The following is a 27899-nucleotide window of genomic DNA, read 5'->3' on the forward strand; positions in this document are numbered from 1 at the left end:
GATGAAATACACACAGTATACAATGTGACATTTTTTATTTAGATCGTATTGGTTTGGAAATATGAGGCGATTTGCTTAGGTGGTCCAAATTCCCCCCTTTTCCCCTATATGATTAATGACTGAACAAATTACGAAAAATGCCGTTATTACATTTGAGATCTTTTATTTTGATATCATTCTATAACAAATTCAAAAAATATATTTGAAATGTATATAAAATAGTTTTATTAATGTCAATATAGTTACAGTGACCATTAGCTAAGTGATAATCAAGAGTAAGAGTTCCAAATCCCGGTGTCAACAACAAGAAACTAATAATTAAAACAACAATGTAACTGCTTTGTTATTTGTTGCTGTCCATTAGTTTGACGCTTTTCTTAGTGTTCCTTTCTTTTATCCTTTTCACAATCTTAATAGATATTTTGATTATATTCATTGATGCATCTTGTATGGTTGCGTGACTGTGGAATATCATCAAGCGACCCTTTTTAAGGTCTTCTTAATCTGACTCGCCTATCATACAAAAACATTTAAATACCTTGATATATTTGTGATTTTTTATTCGAGATCGACCAACAAACTTTGGTCACATACATTTCGTGAATCAGCAGAATCTACGACATCGTGATTAATCGAAGTTCAATAATATATATTGAAACCAATTCAAAGTTGTACGCAAAGGAAGATGATTTGTAAATGGTTCGTATTATTATCGGAAGCATCCTATGTGTTGCAAAACAAAACTATATGTTTGCACTGTAATACTTGATTGACGTTACTTTGAACATGCTGTAGTGCTAATCTTAATGCTTGATACTTTTGTAATTTAGTGAAACTTATAGTGAAGAATTTATCTTCGAAATGAAACTCTGCCCACAAACATAAAATAAAACAAGTGCGAAGAAAAAACTTTCCAGGTTTCCAGATAAATATGTGCGTGGTGCATACCATTCTGAAAGCCCTCGCGTACGTTTGCTTGTAAAATTAATTTTATTGAACATAAAATTTTGAACATAAAAACAAATTTCCCAGCAACCTTTTTTCTTACCTCAGGCACAGAAAATCAATAAAAAAAATAGATATCTGAAAGAAGCTCAAACTATAATGAAAATTTTAGTCCATTTTTTTGTTGTTTAATTGATTGATTTCTGAATTAGGGTAATGAGAAAATAGTCTTTTCTACCAAATATATCCATTTTAGAAAACTTGTTATTGTTAAACTGCTGGACCTTCTAGACTTTGTTTGCACTTCAATTTTGTCCTTTGTTTCTGAGGTGTCGAGTTCATAGTGATCGTAATTTTTTATATAGTTTTTGGAAAGCTTCCGTTTTTAACAAGACCAAAACAGTTCAAAACAGTATATTTTTTTCATTTTTGAAGTACAGTAAGTTACATCTAATTCGACATATCGAGGCACCACTCAGTGTCGCATTAAGTGCGCTACACATACAGCGTCACCGTCACCGTGCCGTCAACTATTCTCTTGGACTTATTTTGCCGACGTCAAAGTTGCCGGTGATTGTATATGTGAATGCTACCATACGATTTCCATGGAAGAATATTTGACATTTTATTCCTTTACGTTGACTTCACGGTGACGGGACGTTCTATGTGTAGCGCACTTTAGGCGGCTCGCACATCGGAGCAACAAGCAACTAGCAAGCTGCAATGCGCAACAGGCAACAAATTTTGTTGTTCATCGTACACAAGAGCAATAAAAACGCCTGAAATTATGTAAACAATCTGCTTAATGTACGAAACTTGTCAAATTATGGGCGATAAGTTGCTCGTTGTACGATAGCAACCGAGCCAAGTGTTGCTATTTTGAACAAACGTCAAACATCTGTTGTGGGTTTCATTCGTCTTGTGTTCGTTTTTTGTGATTTTGCTCTGAAATATTATTTTGGAAGTGTATATATTACATTTATCTACCAAAAAATGAACGCGACGAAAAGAGAATTAACTGACACTTGTCATTTTTTCTAGTAATAGCAATCGTATTTAGCAACCTGCGGTGCGAAAAAGAAGTGATACTATAGCAACCGCGATAGCAACGACGGGTGCGCAAATCGATGAGTTAATAAATTGGCAACGGCTAAAACTCGAGACTAGAAACCATGAATAGTAACGCATTGGTGCGGATGCCCTTAGAGGCGATTGTGACATGTAATTGGATATTCGCGATGACAGTGATACAGTGTCGCCCTCTGGTGGTGACTTTCAATATTTGGGTTTGGGTTCCAAACTCGATGTTTACAAAAATGTCCAATTATTCCTGTCGCATTACTGGTATGTCCGATTAGCTAGATGTCGATTTAGATGTAACTTACTTTATAATGCGTTTACTCATTTCTGTCCTGTTTGCCGAGCAAACCCATTCTTTAAAATGTGACTTTTGAACTGCTCAACAATTTTTCAATCTTTTTACAGCAAGTTAAAGGTATTTAAATGATTTGTCTAGGAAATTATTGAACTCAATACGAAATGTCTACTCTTTTTATTTAATTTATATACCGTTCAAGCAATACACCGACATCCATTGAAAACATGGCTATAATGGCTACAATTAGAGTATACAGTAATGACAGCTTTTCATGGCCAGAATGGTTTTTATTTAACTTTTTATAATTCACGCAGCCATTGCGATCATATCTCCCAACAGAGAACATACTCAATTTGTCAATGATGGCTTGACATTGTCAACCACAACCAGCACAACGACTGTCGATTATGTCAATGGATTATTTGGATTATTTGATTCCATACAGTTTATTTCATTCCATTTTATTCCATTTTCATTCAATGCGATTAAAGTTGATTATTTCCTATTGTTGGTACGCTAACATCTGTGATTGTCGTCGTAGCGGCCAAAGCGCCTCCGTGAGCATCGTCCAAAAATAAAGGATTTTTAACTTCCATTTCACCTGTCTGTAATGAGAATAAAAAAGATTAAACTACTTTGGAGCACACATTCAGTGCAATCAATTTAGGTGAAATTGTTGTCATAATAAATAGTGCTACAATTATAATTTTAACACATTAACACATTGTACGAGGCAAACCTGGCATTTGTCGGGGGCGCTGACCCTTTAGGGTGTCAAAATTCAAGAATTTTCAATAAGAATCTTTTTCCCCGTAATATATTCCATCTTTCAATTGAAAAACATTCATCATGATTATTTGCTTCTGTCCGTACATGTACCCAATAAACTCTCTTTGATTTTCGCACAATTGAAACACCCAACATCACATTACACCAATTGGCGAATCTACGCAAAGCTGCATCAACTCATGCGACACTTATAGCGTGTTCAATATGTTCGAGTACAACTTTTCATCGTTGTGCAGGTGCACACCATGTGCATTCTGTGTTTGAGCCTCATATATATGTACTAAAACTACTAAAAGCTAGAAAATAATTAGGCAAGTAGCAATTAGCAGTTGTGCTCCCTTGGCCGAGTGGTTAGCGTCATAACTAACATGCCGGGTGTTCGGGTTCGATTCCCGTTCTGGTCGGGGGAATTTTTCGTCAAAGAAATTTCTTCGACTTGTGCACTGTGATCACGCGTATTCTAGAACTTGCCACTCAGAATGCATTCAAGGCGTGTTATTTGGCATAGAAATCTCAACTAAGTACTAATAAAAATGACGCAAGTAATACTACGTTGAGACGGCGAAGTTCCTACAGGAACGTTAGTGCCATTGAAGAAGAAAGAAGAAGAAGCAATTAGCAGTTATCACACCCCTTCCTTCATTTATCTAGGGCATCGATGAGACTAAAATAAAATCGTGGGACATGTTTAATTTCCATCATCCACAATTAACGATTCTATTATATGCTGTGTTCAGAATGTTATAGCAAAACCCCACAAATTTTTGTAGGAGTCAGCAATGATCTCACACAGATGAGCAGAAATGCAAACAGACCACTTTCACCTTCACCAACAAACAAATAAAGATATTGTTTTGTTCCATCCGACAACCCGGGCGAAGAAACCTTTAACTGGAGGAGTGGTGAACTCCAGGTCACTAACGTTTATCGCTTTGGAGTCGACGAGCAACGAAGCATTCATTATAGGTGCAGGAGGGGATCCCTGGTGCATCCTTACGGTCCGGGGAATGTTACGGCTTCTTTGGCAATAAATTTATGACTACATCCAAAATTGATTTTTAGCTCATGTTTTGTCATGACTCACAAATACTGGTAAGCATTTGTATAATATACATGGTACAGCAATATAAGATTAATACGAGCGAGCGAAACAAAAGACAAATAAGCTTTCTGCATACACGCCCCGACCGAGATAGATATTGTTCTCTTTCATGCGCTCATTTTTTACTCTTAGAAAACACTTTCCAACTTCATTATATAATCAGGTACAATATTATCCCGTCTTTGCTGAACGACTGCTGAAGCATCATTAGCCATGTGGATAGCGTGGTCGTGTAAAACAGCTTTGCATTCCAGCCGGCCTTGGTTCGATCCCCATTGACGTCGTATGGACTTTTTTTTTTGGCACTATCCCAAATGAAATGAGAAAAAAAAGAAAGAGATGTCTGCACGCATACATACAAACCATTTTTAAGCTTTTAAAACAGCTCATTATTTGCGCATTTGACTCTCCAGCACACTAAATGGCATCATTTCTGCCAAAGATGACATGTTTTCTGCCAACGCTACTTTAGGTGTACAAGCTGTGTCCAACAATGGATTGGGATCTGCTCGCCAACTTGATCATAATCGTTGTATCAGCAGTTTCGAGGTTTTAGAAGCCTTAGATTTATTTATTTATAATGATACTACATCCCATTGAGAGATTAGATCTTCTTCACAATTTTTCGCCAATAGTCCCGATCCATGGCTGCAGTTCTCCAACTCCCGGCTGCACCGATTCTTGCCAAGTCCTGCTCCACCTGGTCCAACCACCTCGCTCGCTGGGCTCCTCTCCTTCTTGTTCCTACCGGATTCGATGCGAACACCATCTTTGCAGGGCTGCTGTCCGGCAATCTTGCAACATGCCCTGCCCATCGCACTCGTCCAGCCTTGGCGACTTTCTGAATGCTGGGTTCGCCGTAGAGTTGCGCCAGTTCGTGGTTCATTCTCCTTCTCCATACTCCGCTTTCCTGTACACCACCGTATATTGTTCTGAGCACTCGGCGTTCGAAAACTCCAAGCGCTTGTGAGTCCTCTTCAAGCATCGTCCATGCTTCGTGCCCATAGAGAACAACCGGTCGAATTAGGGATTTGTACATGGTACACTTCGTACGGGGTCGGAGTTTGTTGGACCTCAAGGATTTGCGGAGCCCATAGTAGGCACGACTTCCATTGACAATGCGTCTTCGAATTTCACGGCTGTTGTTGTTGAGAAGCCTTAGAACATAAATTGAAACATAAACTTACTTTTAAATCTCAACCCATGTTCATTCCACTTTCAAATCAAAACATAGCCCAAAAATAATTATCAGACCTAAATAAAATACGGAGGTCGTCGTAGCCGCATGTTTTGCGCGTTCGCTTACAAAGCGATCGATCATGAATTCAAAACTCAGGGCCCTCAATTGATCATCTTTGTGTTGTTATAGAATAACTATGTCCACGTAACAATCATCAGCGATGGAGATCGATCCACGGTCGAATGAAAATCAATTCATCCATACAACTGCTCTGCTCTGCAAGAAACATCGGACTGTTGTGCTATTAACCCTTTCGCATACAACGTCGAACGACGCTCGTGGCGATTAGACTGTGCCAGAACGTAGAACATCGAATCTAACTTGTGGTGTATCGAGGTGAAATTATTGCATAGTTCCAGGTGCATGGTCTTTGTGGGAAAGCATGGCAAGGCAGGGTTGCCATAATAAAATCTGTGTTTTTGGTTTTAAAAAATCTTTTTATCTGTGTTTTTTCTTAAAAAAATCTGTATCGAAATTTGTATTAACCTTTTGCGGTCGTTTGTCTGCTTTCAGTCACCACAGCAAAGAAATATACTAATATTATCATTTATGCAACAATGTATCAGTTCACACTTTTTCTGAACGAATTTTAATGTCTTGTGAATTTATTCACGAGCCAAAACGATACTATTATGTATAATAGAGAACGGTAATCAATATAAACATAAGCTTGAGGAAAGGATTGATGGAAAACTACATGTATTGCGGCACTGTGTAGATGTAAAGAGCATTGTTCTGTATGTTCAAACAAAAAAATAAAAGACGCTATACTATTTATTTTTGTGATACATGCGAAAGATATCACACGAAGAAGTAGTATTATGGCAAATATTTTTTAAACATAAACATAGAAACATTGTTTGGTAAACACTTATCAGAAGTTTACATAAAATAAAGGAACTTTGTTCATCTTTCATAATCTCACAAAGTTATACATTACTGTTTTTTCGTGTAAAAATAATTGCGATCAGTACGACATACATATCGAAATTTAATACGACCGCAAAGGGTTAAATTTATAAGTTCAATCTTGATGCATAATGTTAGTTTTAGTATCATTGATTGTCATAGTTATTATGAACTTGATGATGTTGATGGTATCCACGTAAAAAATCGTATCCACTGTGCTTTAGTAGGATTAAGATAAACAGTGTTATTTATTTATTGTAAAGTTTGCCGATGACGAAGACTTTTGCATCTTTTCGCCTTAGATTGAACATTAGAAAGCAGTACTGCACGCTACATATGAATGATAAAATGACTCTCATTCAGACTGACTTGAATGCTATATGAATAAAATTGATGAGTTGTAAAAAAAATTATTGAGATCAAGCCATAACTGATATTGGATCCTTATTTTGAAAAATATGTAAATCTGTATGAAAACCAAAAAAATCTGTAATCTGTATCTACAGATTCTTGGTTTCGAAAAGTCTGAAAAATCTTTATAAATACAGATAATTCCGTAGATATGGTAACCCTGAGGCAAGGTTCAAAACTTGTCTCATTCACCGGCACAACTTAGGTACGCATGCACAGTAGGATTGGGGAATCTCGGATCGATTCTTGGAGGATCGATCATTTCCATTAAGATTTCCGATTTTTCGGATCGATCTTTTGTACTCGAGAAAATTGACTAACATTAATTACAGGCGAAGGGTTGTTTTCCAGAACTGACGCCAAAATCAAGAATCGGCTTCGATTAAATGACAGATATATGGCACTATTGGCTTTTATGGGATCATTGTCAGCTGAGTTCTGAGCGGTCGTTGAATTTCTGATGTTTTTTCAATTAATTTATTTAATAAAATGACTGCCTGACGGCACAGGATGAAGGCCCTGTAGCTGTAGCCTCCATGCTGAGGAACAAGACAAAATGCTTATGATGTTTGCATAAAAATATGAAATTTGTATTCCCTGTTTAAAGAAAAGACGAGATTTACATAGAATGAGCAGATAAATCAGAAAAAAAGCTTTTAATTTTTCAAAGATCGATTCGGCGAAGATCGATTCGACAAGATCGATCTTTTTATAAAGATCGCCCAATCCTAACTCAAGGCATAGTAGGGGAACGAGTTGTTGTATTCGTGTGTGGTCCATGCTGTTTGAAATTGAATATTATGATAAGGGGTTAATAACCCAACAATTATCATATCAACTGTCTCCGCTATCCAGTCTGCTGAACAGAAAGAATACTCTTACGCCTAAATGGCTACTAGTCTGTAATTGACCATAATGTAATGGCTTCTACTGTGTAATTTACAATTTATAGAAATCATGTAACTTGTGCACGATTAAACCCCAGCTCTGTCACAATAAAATGCGAACGAACCTAAATAAATAAACAAATGGGATAAAAAAATTAAGAAAATACAATATAGACATGTGAATAATACAAACCGGTGCTAATCCAGGACATTCGTACACAGTATAGTCCCCTTCTTCGTTGTCGTCTTCGCTTTCCGCCTCTGAATGCATTTTATTCTTATCCACGGCGTTATGGTTTTCCATTGCTATAATTTGTTGTTTCTGATGCTGGTAGTGGTACATATGAGCGCTATGGGCTAATCTTTTGTCGCCCGATGGAGATGAGTCCTTATTCGGTCCAGTAACACCATATGCTGGATAATCGATATCAGCAGCTGCTTTTGCTTTTCTTTGTAGCCTGCAGAGAAAAAAAACAAATAGGATGTATTTCGTCCCCTTAATTAGAACAATTGCGTTAATCATGCGGTATATACAGGTCGGACTCGATAATCATGATTTTTGAAGATTTTGCCTGAATTTTCACCAGGAATTGCTAAATTAAGCCAAATTAAGAAATATAGATATTGGGCGTCAAAGAACAAATTGTAGCAGTTAAAGAACTTCAATTTAATTGATAGTAACAATCTAGTTTAATATAAATTTTTAGGAGGAAATTAATAATAATACATTAAAAATTATTTACTATTAAGTTTTTCACTTCCAAAATGTTATTAAAATCCACTAATTTAGTTGTTCCTCATTTTTTAAATGAAAGCATCAGAATCGTCTTCCGTAACGTACTTTTCAATGTAGAGCTAGTTTGAGGCAACAGAGTCCGAAACAAAAAAAAAAGTTTTATAACTCTGTCATTGTTGAAATTCGAACATATGCGTAGGAGGATTTTTTTCATCAAATATGATCATCTATCACCTCCTGAGAGAACCTAGATAATTATTTTTTTTCATTTGAGACAGGTGTTTTCTGACTTTAACACTCCTATACTCGCCCTGAGTTGGTCTGTCAGACCGAGAAATCAATAATTCGTTCATTTCTCAGAAAATATCAACACTACGACTTTGCGATTCTCTCTAGCCTCGTTATTCGTCGTTCGCCATCGTTTAGCGTATCGCATGTGTTGGTACAAAGGGGACGTGTGCCACTTTTTAACACTTTCGGTCTGACACACCGACGCGAGTATAGAAGTAACTTTTTTGGACAAGTGCCTTTTTCATATTCTAATATTGTTGAATGAAATGTATAAATTATTGTTAGTAACGTGGAATATTTTTTTGAATATCATGCATAAGATCATTACCGGACTATTCTTATTTGATTTCAGTCCCTTTTGTAACTGGATTGAACGGATCCACTATCCGTCGATATATTCGTCGTTAGATTCATACGTTCAAACGCAAATTATAAATGTTTGACTTTCACTGAATATAATAGATATAAACACTTGTAAAAGAATTTCACTTGTGGAAGAATTGTAAACAGTAAACTATAAACTAATCGGTAGCTTATGCTAATTTTTAACAGTTACAGTTTCGGTTATATATTTTTTATAATGGACAAGAATCGTCAAGAGAACAAGAAAAAGAAAAGGAAGTTCCTAGGAATCCTTTTATATCATCTTTTTATGCCCCATCTAAAAAAAGGTATTTACTATTAGTTTACCAAGAAAACAGAGACAAAGAATAATAGAAATATGCAAAGTTTATATTCCAGAAGCTTTATCACCTGGTAGTTATCTAGAAGGTCGTTATACATTCTTCTCTTCGATAAAGACCCAAAAAACACGCAACAACTGCATGAATTGCGAATAATCGGTTACATATTACTAACATAGATAATAAGAAAAACTGTTAAAATATTGAACTCCGGCCCCGTCAGGCTAACGCCATAGGAGCCTTGATAAAAATATATATTTTGGAAAAAAAACTGCATGAAATGTAAAAAATATGTTTGTTTCGAGCATGCAGTTATGCTATGTTCTGATTCTTACTCCAATGAAACCACAATCGATTAACACGTTTTTATGTTATTTTATAGCTCTTTATACTTCCATGAATTATATTCAATTGCTTGCTTTTAATTAATAACAGTGAAAAATTCGAATTTCGTTATTTGTGTTGGAGTATCAAAAATTACTCTAGTTTGACTATTAAAACATAATAAAGACGAAGCAAACATATCAAGAATCAAATACCTCTTTTATTTTCAAAAAACGAAAAATACATGCAAAAAAAAAAACAAATAAAAAAAATTTCGACTCGATTATATACAGGATTCGATTATATACAGTGAAAGGAAATAAAAAACTGTATATAATAGAGTATGCGCTGTATTGGTGCATTGCATAAAGGCTTCGTTTATAAGACCGAGCTTCATAACCTTTATCTTTTCGGTCAGGCGCAAATCATGAAAAACCACAAATCATGGACACAATTGATGATAGGATACTGATTTATTTAACATGGGGTTTAGGTTTGTTTTTAGTGTTATGTTGACGATATGAAGATTTTCGGCAAAAAATTTCACATGCCAACGACGTTCAAGAATCTCAGATGTCGTCTACATGTATGTGATTTTTGTTGTTGCAAAAGTCGAATGGATTCCAAAACAAAGCATACATTCAGTCTCAGCAAATGTAATCGTTGATTAGCGTGAAAAAAAAACATTTTCTACTTACGTATACCAGCCAATTCCAACAGAGATCAAACCGACGGTAACCGCGGCACTTATGCCTCCAATTAGGGCGACTATATACATTGTCATGACACCATCCATTTTTACAGGTTTTTGAATTACACCATTGCCACTTTGTGGTAAAGTATTTTCATCCAGCTTGTATTCATTATATCTCATTTTATTATTGGAAATCTGTTGTTGATTATAAATAGGATGTTTTGGTTTCACGTCCTGTGGTGATGGGGGAAGATTTACATTGAGCTCGTTCATAAGTTCTCGAACTGGCTTTTCATCTGGTTCATTGTTGTGCCTGATTGGGTCGGCGCTCAGTGTATGGTCGAAGAACCGAGGGTCACCTGGATTGACCGCAAATTCAATTGGTTTGTCCAGTTCGATGTGATCATTCATTGCCAGTTGATAGGTAAATGCGGGTCGGGATACTTCCTCTGCATCAGTTCTCAGTAAAATATTTCTATTCAGATGAAACCGCTGGAGATGTTCCAAAAATCGACGGCGTGCTTGTTCCTCGATGAGTTCGTTTATTGTTCTCAGAAACTCTGGAGCTTCTTTCGCATCTATGAATATAAATAAAATCAAAAATATATGTACTCTACATTAAAGCAATAGTCTAGTTTAGAAAATTGAAAAAAAACATTTTTTCATATTTCTGAAGTTTGAACATTCAAGAATATACCCTAGAAAGGACTTTTCGAAAATCCTAAATAATTGGATTATAGCCATTTCAGTGATGCGGTATCTAATCTAGTACGGCCATGATACATAACTTCAAATGCATTTTTCTCGGAACTACGATATCTAAAGTTCTACTGATCCTATTTATGTCATAATTTTTCTATTTTGTTAAAAAGCATGAACATGCAATAGCGGCATCTCCACTAATTCAGAATCTTTTAATTTTTTTTTGTTTTATATAATGAGAAGGGCTGCAATCGTGTACGCCATGTCACAACTTTTTTTTGAACCCCCTCACTTCATCAGTAAAACCCCGATTATCCGCGAAATAATCTGACTAGGTCACCGCGAGTAACGAAAATCGCGGATAATGCGATATACGACTAAAAATGAGATATAAACACGAAATAAGGATACTTCACCATGGAAACTATGTTTTATAAATACAGAAAACATTAATCCACCTGCAAGGTTGTGTACACCAGTGGTCGGATAATAGGAAAGCTGACTAAACAAAATCGCAAGCGCATATGTCTCACTGACTAATTTTAGGAAGCTCTAAAGAATTACTATGAAACTCGGTTTCGCGGATAATCGGGGTTCCACTGTATTATAATTATGCATATTTTCCCGTTAATTTTTTGTCTTATTGTTTAAAAATAGATAAAGAAAAAATGAAATAATGTCTATAATATTCTTAGTTTATGTTTTCGGAGCTCGAAAAAAGGTCCGAAATTCGTGCCTCTCCACTATTTTTCTTTCCTACTGTATTATAGTAACTTTCAACACTTTTGGTGGGTTTGTCATTTTGAGAATTGAACTCGTGACCTTTAGCATGAGAGATACTGATGCTACCACTACGCCAGATCGCCTCTCGCCTCTACACTAAAATACCCCCTTAACACGTTGAGTGCCTCGATTTTACAGCAATTGGATGGACATTTTTGAACGTATTAGGACCATCGTTTCTTATCGTAGTGAAAGGTATTGCTGTTCGAAAGGGAATGCTTATGAGCTTATATGATTGTATTATATACCGTCGATGAGGGGCACTCCTCCCCCTCTCTAAGAGGGTGTTGCCATACAAATGAAGCATAAATTTATGCATAACTCAAGAACTAATCAAGCAAATAGAGCCAAATTTAACATGTGGAGGTTTTAGGGTGCAATAAACGTTTCTAAGGTGGTTTGACACTTCTCCTCTCTAAAGAGGGGGGAGACTGAATAATTTAAAGAGAGCTAATCAAGCAAATGGAATCAAACTATAGCATATAGAGGTTTAAGGGTTTCTATGGTGGTTCGACACTCCTCCCTCCTCTCTAAGGGGAGGCTACCATACAAATGAAACATAAATTTCTGAATAACTCGAAAACTTATCAATCAAATGGAGCCAAATTTGGCATGTGAAGGTTTTTGAATACAGAAATGTTTCTATGGTGATATGACACCCTTCCCTCCTCTGAAATGGTGAGGGGGTCCTGTAAAAATAATACACATATTTCAACCAAACATGACAATTGAAAATTTTCGGAAAACTCTGAAGGAAAATTCTAAAAAATTCAATTCGCATATGTTCTACAATTACATAGTGCCAAGCGTTGTTAGTTCATTTGATGTTTGCGCTAACGAAATTGATTTTTGTTCGAAAGTGGAAATGGATTTAAATGTGATAAATCGCACTCCTATATCTTCTTCTATATATATAAATAAAAATGGTTCACCGAATGTGTTGATAAGAGCAAAACTCGAGAAAGGAATCGTCCGATTTAGGGCTGTATTTATTCTATCATATTTTCTGTATCAAACATTTATTCCCTGTAACGGAGAAACATGTTATTTGCAAGTGGTTCAAAAATCTTTAACGAGAATTGTGTCTGAAAATAATCTGATATTATAATGACGAGTATTGGTAAAAGTACAGGGTTTTCCATTTCGGGCTTCCGAAAGTATACAGCCCTGCGCTGACAACCGTTTGACATAGCTGTCAACCAAAGCGTCATATCATTAGTTGAATGTCTGCCATTTTACAATATGGATCGTTTTAGCATCGCACAACGTGTTAATTTTGTTAAATTATACTATAAAAATGATGAAAAACCGGCAAATGTTTTTCGAGCATTACGGACGGATTTTGGTCGTCATGGACGGCCTACAGAGCACACAATCGCTAATGTAGTGCGTAAATTCGAACAAACTGGATCCGTAGCGGATATTGTGAAACCTGTGCATCATCGTAATGTGCGTTCGGCCGAAAATATTGCTGCTGTTGCTGCCAGTGTGGAGGATGACCCGAATGTTTCGATTCCACGGCGTGCAATTGGGCTTGTCAAACACATCATTGTGGCGAATTTTGCATTTGGACTTGCACCTACATCCATATAAAGTCCAACTGGTACAAAAATTAGAGCGTGGTGACCATGGAATGCGCCGGGCATACGTCGATTGGGTGAACGAACAACAGCAGCAAAATGCTGAATTTTCGCATCAAATTTTCTTCAGCGATGAGGCACATTTCGAGCTTGGTGGCTATGTGAACACCCAAAATTTCCGTATATGGGGCTCAGAAAATCCACACGTGATTGTTGAGAGGCCATTGCATCCGCCAAAAGTCACTGTTTGGTGCGCATTATGGTCTGGTGGAGTCATCGGGCCATATTTCTTTGAAAATGAGGACGGCGAGACGGTAACTGTAAATGGTGAGCGCTATGGCCGCATGTTAACCGATTTTTTTTTGCCACAAATTGAAGATATGGATACGGATGACATGTGGTTTCAGCAGGACGGCGCCACGTGCCACACAACACGACCGAACATGTCCATATTGCGAACGAAATTTGAGGGACGCATAATTTCGCGTTTTGGTGATGCCAATTGGCCGTCCAGATCATGCGATTTGAACCTGCTAGACTTTTTTTGTGGGGTTATGTGAAAGACCGTGCTGAGAATAACGCTGAAGATAGTAATCCTATCGAGTTGGAGAATATTTAGAAAGGTTCAGATGATTCAATTCAAACGTCAAAACCGTACTACTATACGGTTGCGAAACGTGGTGTGTCTCGACCGAGACAACGCAAAAACTGCAGGTATTTGTCAACAGGTGCTTGCGATACATCATCCGCGCTTGGTGGCCAGGCAATTGGATTTCCAATGTGGATCTTCACCGCCGCTGTCAGTAAAGGCTGATTGAAAAAGAAATTCGGGAGCGCAAGTGGAAGTGGATTGGCTCATGGCGGAGAGGCTTAACGTTGGACATCCAGACTGTCGATGAGAACCTCACCTGGCGTCAAGTCAAGTGCAAAGCAGGCAATCGTCAGCAGTGGAGGTCTTTTTGCTCGGCTCTATGCGCCGACCAACCGGCACAGGATTCATAAGTAAGTAAGTAAGATGATTGTGTCGATATTACACCTTCGAACGTTAAATCAAACTTGAAGAATATGTCCGGAATTTTTAAATCAACTTAAAATGTTCCTGTGAAACTATTTGAACAATTATTTGTGATTGAACAGTTCCTGCGTGATCGTTACAATTTAGTTTGAATAACATACTTAATCGATATTTTCTTCGAAAGACCGTGTCTAAGCCAACTCTCCGCAAACTCTTGAACATTTGAAAGACAACATTCGTGAAGTTATGACCGAGATACCGCCCCATATGTGCCGAAAAGTCATCGAAAATTACCTGTTCCGGATCACGGTGTGCGAGGAAGCCCTAGGTGGGCATTTGAATGATGTTGTGTTTCACACATAATGACATAAACCAAACTTTAATTTGAAATAAAAGTTTCATCGAAATTCGAATTCTAAGTGTGTTTTATTTCAATTTACTTTCGGAATTTAACGTTGGAAAACCCTGTACTAGGAATTCTATAGTAAAAGGTAATTTTAAAGGGTAGTTTAAAAAATCAATCAATGAAAAGTTCTGCGATTGGGCCCATGAACGTGCGCTTAGTAAGAAAACGTGGCATATCGGAATCGACAAGCTGGTGCGGTCAATGGATTTTTTGTCTTATCAGGACAGAGAGAATAATTTACCTCTCTCAAGTTCTATTCTTCGGGAGAAGGCTTGCGTCTCGTCTCGTCTCGTCTATAGACGACATCAGGATGATACTGCACATCGATCACACCAGCGCGATATGAATACTTTTCGGCGCAGTGCTCCGTTCAGCGGTAGCACTCCGGCGGAGCACACTGCCGTAGTGGAAGGATTAAAGCAGGTATTTGTCAACAGGTGCTTGCGATACATCATCCGCGCTTGGTGGCCAGGCAATTGGATTTCCAATGTGGATCTTCACCGCCGCTGTCAGTAAAGGCTGATTGAAAAAGAAATTCGGGAGCGCAAGTGGAAGTGGATTGGGCATACATTGCGAAAGGGCGCAAACGAGATCTGCAAAGAAGCACTCGACTGGAATCCCCAAGGACAACGGAGAAGAGGCAGTCCCAGAGGCTCATGGCGGAGAGGCTTAACGTTGGACATCCAGACTGTCGATGAGAACCTCACCTGGCGTCAAGTCAAGTGCAAAGCAGGCAATCGTCAGCAGTGGAGGTCTTTTTGCTCGTCTCTATGCGCCGACCAACCGGCACAGGATTCATAAGTAAGTAAGTAAGATGATTGTGTCGATATTACACCTTCGAACGTTAAATCAAACTTGAAGAATATGTCCGGAATTTTTAAATCAACTTAAAATGTTCCTGTGAAACTATTTGAACAATTATTTGTGATTGAACAGTTCCTGCGTGATCGTTACAATTTAGTTTGAATAACATACTTAATCGATATTTTCTTCGTTTACCTAGTTTCTCATACAGGTCGCACTCGATTATATATGATCCGATTATACACAATTTCGGACTAGATTTTATACAGTTTGAAAAAAAAAAGTTTTCTTCATAATTCAAATATGACTTATTTCAAGAAAAAATATAATCTTTCAACGTTGAAGTGAAATTGAGGTGGCTTTTATAAGTACCGCGGGTTAAAAACCGCGATTTTTAAAAATTTTGCTTGACTTTTCACCAGGAATAAATTATATCGACATTGCAGCGTAATTAAGAGTGATAGAAGTTGGGTGTCAAAAAAAAACAAAATGTAGAGTGGTTAGAGCGCTTAAACTTGATTGATAGAAACAATCAAGTTTAGAATGAATTTTAAGGATAAAATTATGATTACACATTAAAAATTACTAACGTTTAAATTTTCAACTTCCAAAATGTTATTTTAATCCTCTATTTTAGATGTTCCACTACTATATTCTGTACTAAATGTATGTAAATGATCTTTCAAATGAAAGCAAAGAACCAGCTCACGTAGCGTACTTTTTAATGTAGTAAATTTCATAACTTTTTAACTACTGTAACGATTCGGATGATCTACATTTCAAATTAAATAGGTGACCATTTCCATTTTAGGGTTGCCAAAAAAATCAATTTTTTTAATTTTTCCCACAAATGACTTTTTTAAACCACATGAAATACCACATATGCACGAAAATTGGATTCTAGTCGCATAGATGTTGTCCAATTGCATAGGCATATTGAATGGAAACTGAAAACATGTTAACTTTGCAAAATCACTCGAAAACGAAAAAAAAAACCTCTCTGATATACGGATATCTTATGCAAAAAAACCTCAGCTTTCAAGAAAAAATAAAAAATACGGTAACCTTAGTTCTGAAACCATGTAGGTTATGGAAAAAATTTACAATCAATAATTACGAAAACAAAATCTGTTTTTTTTTCGAGTGTAATATTACACTCGACAAAACTAGCTCATTAGCTTTAATTTGATATATCGATCATCTAAATCGGTCCAGTCGTTCAAATGTTATGAATTATTAAAAAAGGTCATTTTTGGAAAAAGGGAGAAACCATAACCAAAAAATGGGAACGGCCACCCTGATGAAAAAAAAAAAATACGGGTATAATATTCTACATTGAGGAATAAAACTACCAACTTTCATGAAAATCTGACAATAACTATATCGGATTGGCATGGAATTCAATTTTGTGCTTGACCAATTCTCACCCCACTCAGTTTAAACAAGAGATTATTTCGAAAATATTGAAACTCGAATGAAAAAAAATAATTGATGTACAAAATCAGTAATGAGTCATCTGACACATCAAATTTTGATGAATTACTGTAAAAAAAACTCACTCAAAAATTGAATTTAATATTAAAAAAATAAATCTGAGTTTTCAGAGAAGTTGTAAGTAGTTGGTTGAATTGAAATTTATAGTGTAGGATACAATAATAAACTTCATTTATAAGACTGGTCTTTTGAATTTTATCGTTGTGTTCAGGCGCGAAACATTCAAAAAACTAAAATTCCAATGTTTCATAACTATAGAAACAGATGGAGAGCTCTCACTCCTTTACAAAATTAACGTCAATTTCACATGAATTACAATAAGTTTCTAATTCTTAGGTCATCTTTAGTTCTCAATCAGTTCAAATACCAATTCGGGGTGGTTTTGACCAAGCTGCGCCATTTTGTAGTGTGTATCTCGTTCTACACAGAGGATGAGCTTTTCAATCACTCATATTGCTTGTAAGCTGCATCTTCTATTCATACGATCACTCCTCATAAATTCTTGACAGGTTTTTGATTTGGTAAACAAGCTGACCAGTCAAGAATCTCAAGCTCCTATTTATTAAACTCATGCCATGACTTTCCGGATTTTATGAATTTATGCCAAATTACTCTATTAATTAAACTGTTTTGATACAAAACAGAAGTAAATAATTCTGAAGTACTTCGTTGCACTTCTGACTGTGCACTCGTGCTGACGAAAAGCTATCTATCTGAACCAGGCCATATAAAAATATTTTTCCTCGAACCATTTAGATAGCTTACCATCAACACAAATGAACAGTCAGACGTACAACGAAGTACTACAGAATCATTTACTGTTGTGCTGTGAACAATGTGATAATTGGGTAATTAGGCATCAATTTATAAAATCCGGAACGTCATGAGTTGGTTTAATGAATAGAGGCTTCAGATTCTGGACTGGTCAGCTTGTTTACCAAATCAAAAACCCGTAAAGAATTTATGAGGAGTGATTGTATGAATAGTAGATGCAGCTTACAAGCAATATGAGTGATTTGAAAAGTATAAGCATGGCGGATGGACTGCATTTTCTCAAAAAAATCACCAACGACACGACCGTGTTGATAGATGTCCAATGTATCAAAGAAGAAACACTGATAATGACGGACAATCATATATAAAAATTAACAACACAGGAAAATCGTACGGTAGTGCCATATTCACCTCAGCTGAGCAAAACATTCAATGTTAATATTAACGTTAAATTCTGTGATTCTATGAAGAACAACAAAATTTACATTGATTTTCTTTATTTAATTCGTCTACTTTACGACAAAAGTATAATCCTTTTTTCACTTTACATTTAACGCTCAAGTGAACAAGCATGTCAGATTCGTAAATGAAATACATCGGGAATGGACACACGTATGAACAACGAACATTTCACCTATATATGTATAGATCTTTAAAACATTTAAACACACTTACAACACATAAGTTATTTTTTATTTTACAATCAACATATTCACTAGAAATAAGTGTTATGGCAGAACAACGTTTGCCGGACCAGCTAGTATATATATACAGCCATTACATGCTAAACCGATAGTTCTAAGGTGAAAAAATTGCTTATTCGAACCATCGGTTAAATTTGGAAATCATATCTTAAAAACGAAAAAAAAGCATCTCTTATTTTTTACATAACAATCCTCAGCTTTCAAGAAAAAAATATAAAAAAATATAACACCCTCTAATCCAAAGTCATGAAAATAACAAAAAACGACTACAATAAATAATTGCGAGGATTTTTTTTAATTAAAGGATAGCTCATTGGCTTCAATTTGGTATGTCGAGCGTCTAAAACGGTTCAGTGGTTCAAAAGTTATGAATTTGTTTAAAAAGTCGTTTTTGGGAAAAAGTGGAAATAATTGATTTTTCGAACCACTCTAAAATGGAAATGATCACCCTAACGAAAAAATAAAAATATATGGGCCTAATGTTTTTTTTTTTACAATATATATATACAAAATATATATATACAAAATACAATCTAACGTGCATCGCGATGTACAAAGTATTAATGAACCTGTGAAAAATTAACGTTAAAAGACGTTCCTACAGATCTGCACACTTTTACAGACTTTTCCACATATCTAACCGATATTCACATGTTTTTACAGACTTTTTTAAAAAATCATCTGGCATCTCTTCGTTCCACTTTTTATCGAATATTTTCAAATCGCAGGAGTGAACATTTACGTGACTCTGTCTTGGTTTTTTTATTTCGTTCGGAAAAACATTATGTCAAAGAAAGTGGACATTAAAAATGCGTTGCTCAGAGAAAGGCTGCCCGAATCCGAGTATACCCTCGGAAACCTTTTTACAGACGCGTTGGGTCGATTTTTGTGGAGACGACAAACTAGTTCCAAATAAAGGTTCCCGTATCTGTGGAGTAACTACGTTGTTTAAATTATTGAAAACCAAAACTGTAGCAAACCTTTCATACACATTTTCACACCATTTTGATAGAAATACATCGTTTCATATCAACCGGAAAGGAAACCTCGTGGGAATGCCTTCCCAACAACTAAGCCGGTAGTTGACTCCGAAGATTACGTCCATCATCAACACGCAGATTGCTTTACCGTTATATTCCCAACGTTCCCAACAATTAAGCCGGTAGTTGACTCAGAAGATTGCGTCCATTATCAACACGAAGCGCAGATTACTTTACCGTTATATTCATCACCAGCATTAGCGGATCATAATCACGCGGATTTCATTCGGGAAGATCCTACTCCATATTCTGACAACAACACCCTCTTTCGCTAACTGGCAACGCAAGTGGAATGAAGATGAATTGGGCCGGTGGTTTCACTCGATTATCCCTAAGGTAAGCCTCAAACCGTGGTTCAAAAGTCTAGACTTGAGTCGGGACTTTATCCGCACCTTCTCCCGACTCATGTCCAATCACTGTTCGTTAGATGCACTACTCTTTCGTTTCAATCTTGCCAGCAGCAATCTCTGCGTTTGTGGCCAAGGTTATCACGACATCGAGCACATTGTTTGGTCGTGCGAGGTGTATCTGGTCGCCAGATCGAATTTAGAAAACTCCCTTCGGGCCCGAGGAAGACAGCCCAATGTGCCGGTGAGAGATGTGTTGGCTCGGTTAGACCTTGATTACATGTCCCATATATATGTTTTCCTTAAAGCTATAGATCTTCGTGTGTGATTGTCCCTACATCCTTATACCCTCCTTTCCTTCCTTTGCGGGTAATTCGTCCCCGTGCTATAAATAGTAGAATAAGTTGAAATGTAAATAAACTATAGATATACGAATAGATTTAAGAATTGAGTGCTCATCAACATTGTTACAATTTCCTTATATCCCATCCTTCTCCTAAAAATATGTCACCCTTCTAAACTCGAGTACACCGCGAGTAATCGGTTTTCCACCTTACTAACCATAGATGTAAGAAAATTGTTTCTATATATATATAGTTTTAAAAATATATTTAAGAATTCGGCTCCTTTAAACTTAAGTAACTGAGCCTGTAAAAATAAACGAATTAAAAAAAAAAAAAAAAAACACCCTCTTAGAGAGGGGGGTGGAGTGTCTAACCACCACAGAAACATCTATTGCACCGTTAAAATTTGTGTTTCATTTATATGGTTCATAGAGTGTGCAACAAACATCTTGTGGTATATTCACCCTATATACGAATTTATGCATTCCATATGTTCCAGAATTTGGTGATTGCTAAGAGTAACTCTACTCACCGCTTGGTTTGGTCCTCCTTAGTCCTGAAAAATAAGAATAGAAGAAAATAAGTGAAAATGAAAATTTGCTACTGAGAAACGAATTTTCGAAACATCAATGCGTTATCTCTCTATACATTTTCCATATTGATATCAGAATTGTTATAATGTAACTACCTATAACAACCTATATAAAATATAATTATGTGATAAATGACTTATTCATTCGAGTTTCTTGTAGCTATGTGATAAAACTCTGCGTGATTTATTATATTAGTTTGGGGAAAAGTAATCCATTATTTCTCGGTAACTGGCTTTAGTGATCAACATCTCGCCTTATATCGATCATACAATTTCAAGTTTAGTCTCGTTGTAAAGGTGACATTTCGCACTAAAAAATCTTTTGCTGTTTTTTGTTTGTTCCATCCAGTTGTGAATAACATGGTGTTAACAATGGTAGTCAACAAAGAGAAAATTCGGAACACTTTTTATTTTATAAAGGCGAAAATACAAGCCAGACCGTAGAATTGTGAATGGTGTTAATGGTGCCGATACTATAACAGTAAAATACGGAAATGGATAATGGAAATAGAATGGAAACAAAAAAATACAACAAAACGGTGCAGATTTGGACAACTCGAACCATAGAGTAGTGCGGGGCAAAGGTTCGCACGGGGCAAAAGTGCGTATTGCCTTTTGCCCCGTGCGAACTTTGAAGCAAACGAGCATAAAATTTCGACAACAGTGTATTCATTTGATACATTATTACACCAGCAGCTCAAACATATAGACAAGATACATTCCATGAAAGTGGCAAAAAGTTATGAGGTAAAAAGAGTTTTGCGATGTATTAATCTAACTTTATCAGTTTTGGAGATGATGATTAACTCACCTAAAATGACTGGCAAGTCCGAAACTACACTGTCAAGGAAACCTTCATTCTATAGTGAATGATAGTGTGTATTCGTTTTTGTGAAAAAGTTCAAGAGATTTTTTTTTAAATTCGATTAGTTCAAAAATTGCTTGCGGGGCAAAGGTGCGCAGTGGCTGTGGGGCAAAATTTCGCACCAGAGTTTTACTCTAAAAAAATTGAAAAATGTTTTCAATCAAATTTTAAACGAGACCCACAAAAAGAAAACTGATTTGAAGAAATGCACTCCAGAAATGCTGAAATGGCCCGACAGAGGCTTCGGGAGAGAGCCTCGAAGCGTCGAATTGCGGCAGACCTTGATATTTCTGATTCAGCTCTGAGGAAGAGACTCATATCAAAGAAGAGACTCAGACAAATATTTATGAGTGAGCAGTCTGAGGATCTAGCGGATCACTGCAGAGCACTGGACAAAGATTTCTATGGCATGACTCTCATAGATATACGTCGTCTGGTGTTTGATTTTGCGGATGCCAACAACCTGAGCTTCGTACCATGCAGTACAGTGTATGAAAATTGAAAGATTCAAAAAATGTTTCCTGCGCTACGCTCTACGCCAGCTACCGTGGAGGGACGGTTCCAGACTTCCGGAGTATATCGATCGTTGTAAACTAATCGACCTTGAAACACTTGCATCCAGACGAACTAAACTGCGATGACTGTTCGTGTTTGACCTGCTGACAGCCAACATAGACTGCCCGTCTCTTCTTTAAAATGTCAACATAACTGTACCTCAACGTCGACTACCTACTCAGCCTTATCTTTCGCTCCCTACGAGTAGAACGACGTATGGATACTACAATCCTTTTTATGCATGTTTGAGAGATTTCAATAATGTTAGTGCAGTGTTCGAATTCAATATAAATAAAGCTGTTTTTAAACTTAGACTTAAGAATACAGGTTAAAATGTAGTCTGTACGAAAAATTCGAAGACGAAATAAATAAATGAGGAACCATCGTCTATCTCTTTGAACCCCACAACAGCGTAATGAAGCAACAGCCTGTGGGAAATAAGATGAACCGGTTTAAATTCTACTAATTGTAGAGAATTATGTTCAACATGATTTCAAGCTTCATCCGGATTTATGTTTGAATAATTGCAGGTGTGGATGCAATAGCACAAAAATATATAAATTAAGGCAAAGCGTCGGAATCTTCAGAACCGAAATCCAAGATGAGGAAGAAAAATAAACAATTGCTTAAAAATAATTCAAAATGAATTTCAAATGAAAACTGTTTTTATTTTCACCATGCATGCATGCATGCACCATGCTATAACGGTTATGTTTCGTTTATGTTTATGTTTTCAGTTTGGTAATAAAAACGAATTCTGTTCCGAATGTTGGACATTTTCAGATATCTTATATTGTCAGTCTTCTCCCTCCTAAAAATTTCCACGTGGTATGTTCGATCATAGCACCCACTCATCTCCACACTCTGGTAATGATGCTTCTTCCGCTGGTAATGATAACGCATTTATTTTCGTTACAAGTTATATCAGAAGTACAATTCAATAAGTGCGCACTTTTGCCCCGTACAGTGACACCTTTGCCCCCACTATGGAGCAAAAGTACGCATTTGCCATTTTGTAATCAAATAGGTTTTTGTCTAACTACAAACAAAACTCATGAAATTCTTGTACTACGTTTCGAAGGTAATATTTAGGCTGTCAAAAAAGTCCTGCGTTATTTTTTTTTGAATTTTCATTTGTTCATAAAATTAGTTACAATCATCCGTTTTTCAGTCAAATATGCGCCGTTTTGTTCGATGACTTGTTCCCAACGAGATGCCAACTTCATAATACCCCTGTTATAGAAGCTCGCTTCCTTATTGGCAAAAAACTCGGATAGCCAATTTTCACAGGCCTCTTTGGTGGCTAACTTCTGACTACCTAGCTCGTTCGCCATGGACAAAAACAGGTGGTAGTCACTTGGTGCAAGGTCTGGACTATACGGCGGATGCAAAAGAACCTCCCATCCGAGCTCCCGGAGCTTCTGGCGCGTCACCAAAGAAGTGTGTGGCCTGGCGTTGTCCTGGTGGAAAACAACATCATTCCTATTGATCATTCCTGGCCGCTTCTGGTCAATCGCCTGCTTCAAACGGTCAAGCTGCTCATAGTACAGGTCCAAATTGAGCGTTTGGCCATAGGGAAGCAGCTTATAATAGATTATTCCTTGACAATCCCACCAAACACACAGCAGAACCTTCCTGGCCGTTAATGAGGTGGCCAAGCACCGTCTGAGCCGCTTCAGCGGGCTTCGACCACGACCGTTTGCGCTTCACGTTGTCGTAAGTGACCCACTTTTCATCGCCATCATTTAGTTGCGATTCAGTAGCGATTCACATGCGTCGATACGGTCAAAGATGTTTTTTTTTTGCGTCAACGTGTGTGGCACCCATACATCGAGCTTCTTTGTGAAAACAAGCTTCTTCAAATGGTTAATAACGATTTGATGACTTATCCCCAGCTCCCCAGCTCTTGGCCGATGCTACGGCAGCTACTATGCCGGTCTTTCTCGGCTAATTCAGCGATTTTGTCGCAATTTTCGACGACAGGCCTTTCGGAGTGTGGCGCATCTTCGACGACCTCTACACCAGAACGAAAACGTTGAAACCATCGTTGTGCGGTGGAAATGGAAACTGTATCGAGTCCATAAACTGCACAAATTTTATTGGCAGCTTGAGATGCATTTTTGCCTTTGTCATAGTAGTACTGTAAAATATGTCGGATTTTCTCTTTATTTTGCTCCATATTTGCGACACTATAACTCACGAACGACTTAACCAAACAAAACACTGTCAAGGACTATATTATATAAAATACGTTTCCAACAAGCTATAGTATGACTCGATACAATGAATACAACTAGAACTACGCGCTTACAACGACACCTCGCGGAAATACCGCAGAACTTTTTTGACAGCCTAATATGTACAATTTGGTAAGCGAACTGATTTTTTTTATTTGTTTTTATTTCAAGAGTTATTGGACGCTACAGTTAGGTGCGCACCTTTGCCCCGCACTACTCTATTAATTTTAAATCCCCAACCTAATATTTTTAGATAATATGTGATCTTTTGGAGAAAAGAAATTCCGTCTATCCTCGGCTCTACGAAATTGTTCTGAAAAGACTGTGTATTCCGACGACATTAGTACCATGTGAGCGAATTCATCAGATAACATCGAAAAGATCATGTTTATAAAACAAAATATGCAATGAATATGGTTGTGATGAAAACGTATTGGAGAAAACCTTAAATAAAGTAATATTTTTGATATTTTATGCACTAATTAATGTTTAAAACTTTATTTTTGTCTTCCTTTTTTGCATATCCGAATAAACCGCTGTTTGAAAAGAGCCGGTTCGTTTCATTAAACACGTGGTTCTGAGCCACTTACCTAAATGATCCGTTTTGCTCATCTCTAATCTGAATAATATCTTATATTATGTAAATTCGTCTATTCACTGGAGCGGACCGATGTCACCGTCACTGCGAGTCGAACGCTGTCATTTAATTTTTAATTTCTTGTTTAAAAAAAATCAGTGATCCTATTCACAGACGAAAGCATGTGAGCCGTTGATCCCGCATACAGAAACAATCGTTACATAAGCTCCATCATGGTCGTCACGTACAAACTATAGCTTTTGGGTAGGTAGCTTCCGATGGTATTCATTTGAGACGAAATAGAAATGAATACGTTATGAATGGGCAAGCTAAATAAGAACGTCTTACATGGGTTACAATGAGTCATTTCAGTAAACGTCTCATCCCACGTCCCTAACCGATTTCCAAAGTACCGTAACATCAGCCGTCTTGGGTGAAAGACATGTCGAAAGATTATCATAGTGGCACACCATGAAGGCCAAGGCTTGTTCCAGACACTGCTCGGATACAACAAACTTTAGACATAGGTTTTCGTTCTATGCAAGTTCAATATCGTCAATGTCGAATTTAACATATGCTCAACCCGATTGGATTTGACTCGATCGAATTACAGAATGCAACACCGTGCTAGTTTCAAATACGACCGGATTCCGAAATATAAGTGAATATTAATTTTTGTTCATAACTTGATGTAGAAATGTTACTTCGTTTGAAGTACTGATAAATATGTATTGCATTTTCTTCAAAACACATATGTTTGAGTGATTTGAACTACTTGAGAAGGCAAAGAAACACCCGTTCATCTGGTTACCGGAGCAAACATCTACGTGTTCTACGTTCCTACGTTCCTAATAAATCTTCAATTTATTTCATGGGAATATAACATGATTTTTATGAGAACGGATCTCAAATAATTCATCGCTTTTTAATTGACAAATTTGAACTAAGGAAATTTCAAAAGTTTGTATCATATGCACTGAAAGATGAGGTTTTTGTGCAGAATTCAACAAAAAAACTTCTTTTTTTTTGCTTAACGCTCCCCGTTCTTGTCGAATGTGCAAATCAAAGAAAAAGCGTTCGAAAATATTGTTGAATGTTTTCTGTAAAAATAGTTCACTATTTTTTTTCCAATCCGTTCTGGTTTGTTTCAAGACAAAGAAACAAAAGCGGTCAGAAGGAATTGAAGGAGAAAAAAATGTTCATATAAGTACAATACATAAATATACTGACCTGGAAAATATTCGTGCTCATTGGCTGCCAGTGATAAGGAAATAATTATAGTGCACGTTACACATACTATTTGGTTCATGCCAATCATTTTCAGGTAATGGATCCGATAAATAGAGTTCATTTGTTCACATTTATAATTTATATTTCACTGTAATTCTTAATAACTTAAACCAATTTTCTAAAGAATATTATATTCCAACACATTTGAAATAAAAAACACACTATAACAAAATGTTTGTTCGATAGTAAAAAATCGATACAACTAGGGCTGACGTGAGATGTTGTTCTATGCAAACTGCATTGCCGCTAAACTTCCGACCTTATTCCCTTCGGTTGAGATATATTCTATGCCTTCATACTCAAAGGCGTAGTTCCCACGTTCCATAAGGTACGTGTTCCATATTTTTCAGATATCCGTGGAAATCACTATATACAAATGCTGATCGATGATCCGCACAATATTGAAGCAATTATACTTTATCAGATTGTTTTATTTTTTCGAGACGCACGTTTGTTGAACTTGCTTATGCTATTATCTCGATAGACTTGAAATGTTTTAGTTTGTTACTAAAGAGTATTTCCTCCGCAATTCACCTAACAGATTATGCACCTAGGTTAGTCCTATTGACTGAATGCGTACGGAATATTTCGAGTATATGTTATGAATGACCATTCATGGTTGTTTTTCCTATTGCGATTGCGCATTCGTTTGGAAAGCGTGGGCAATTTGACGTCTGGAACGCGAATTGCACGGTAAGAATTGTTGCGATAAGTTTTATTAGTTTGTAAGAGTTATTAGTCTTTTTATTGTTTGATAAATTCAATGGCATCTCATCTTCGATACAGTTTCAAAGGAAACATAAAATCACGAATCAAAAATCAAAATCAAAATTGAACAGAGCGATATTGTTCTTCTAACCAGGCTAAACTAGCATAGTTAATGCGATTAAAGAAACAATCCTTGATACGGCTTCGGAACCGATGATTGAGCAATGACCCTTGGTATCACATATTTACCATTGTATCTCATATTGTATGTACTCCCGTGGTCGAGTGGTTAGCGTCAAACCTAACAAGCCGGGGGTTCGGGTTCGATTCCCGTTCTGGTCGGGGGAATTTTTCTTCGAAGAGATTTTCTTCGACTTGCACTGTGGTCACGCGTATTCTAGAGCTTGCCACTCAAAATGCATTCAAGGCGTGCTATTTGGCATAGAAATCTCAACTAAGTACTAATAAAAAGTTCCTCTAGGAACGTTAGTGCCATCCACGAAGATCTCATATTGTTACAAAAAAAACCTTAAAATTATGTGTAATTAAAATCACTGTACATCTTTATTTTTCCATTCGTCTATTTTGTCCTAAAGGTTGAAACTTCCAATAAGAGAAGAAAGACAAAACACATTTATACAGTAGAACACCGATTATCCGTGAAATAGTCTGACAAGATTATCGCGTATAACG

General features: G+C 36.8%; 1 protein-coding gene across 1 annotated transcript; it reads right to left on the bottom strand.

The window, feature by feature from the left end:
• Nucleotides 1-201: 201 nt before the first annotated feature.
• LOC129780341 (uncharacterized) lies at nt 202-27107 on the bottom strand. The gene is made up of 5 exons (XM_055788498.1): nt 26439-27107; nt 20915-20938; nt 10394-10967; nt 7855-8119; nt 202-2928 (listed from the first exon to the last, which is right to left on the bottom strand). Exons 1-5 carry the CDS (start codon nt 26557-26559, stop codon nt 2809-2811), a joined length of 1104 nt encoding a protein of 367 aa, XP_055644473.1. The 5' UTR covers nt 26560-27107; the 3' UTR covers nt 202-2808.
• Between the last annotated feature and the right edge of the window lie 792 nt (nt 27108-27899).

The sequence above is a fragment of the Toxorhynchites rutilus genome, chromosome 3 (genome assembly GCF_029784135.1).
Source record: "Toxorhynchites rutilus septentrionalis strain SRP chromosome 3, ASM2978413v1, whole genome shotgun sequence".
Classification (NCBI taxonomy): domain Eukaryota; kingdom Metazoa; phylum Arthropoda; class Insecta; order Diptera; family Culicidae; genus Toxorhynchites; species Toxorhynchites rutilus.

Excerpts from the sequence above, each read along its gene's own strand:
- LOC129780341 (XM_055788498.1), bottom strand. The coding sequence starts at position 26,559 with ATGAACTCTATTTATCGGATCCATTACCTGAAAATGATTGGCATGAAC. Across the intron at positions 20,939-26,438 it reads TGAGCACGAATATTTTCCAG|GACTAAGGAGGACCAAACCA; the intron begins GTCAGTATATTT and ends CTTATTTTTCAG. Across the intron at positions 2,929-7,854 it reads AATGTCCTGGATTAGCACCG|ACAGGTGAAATGGAAGTTAA; the intron begins GTTTGTATTATT and ends TTCTCATTACAG.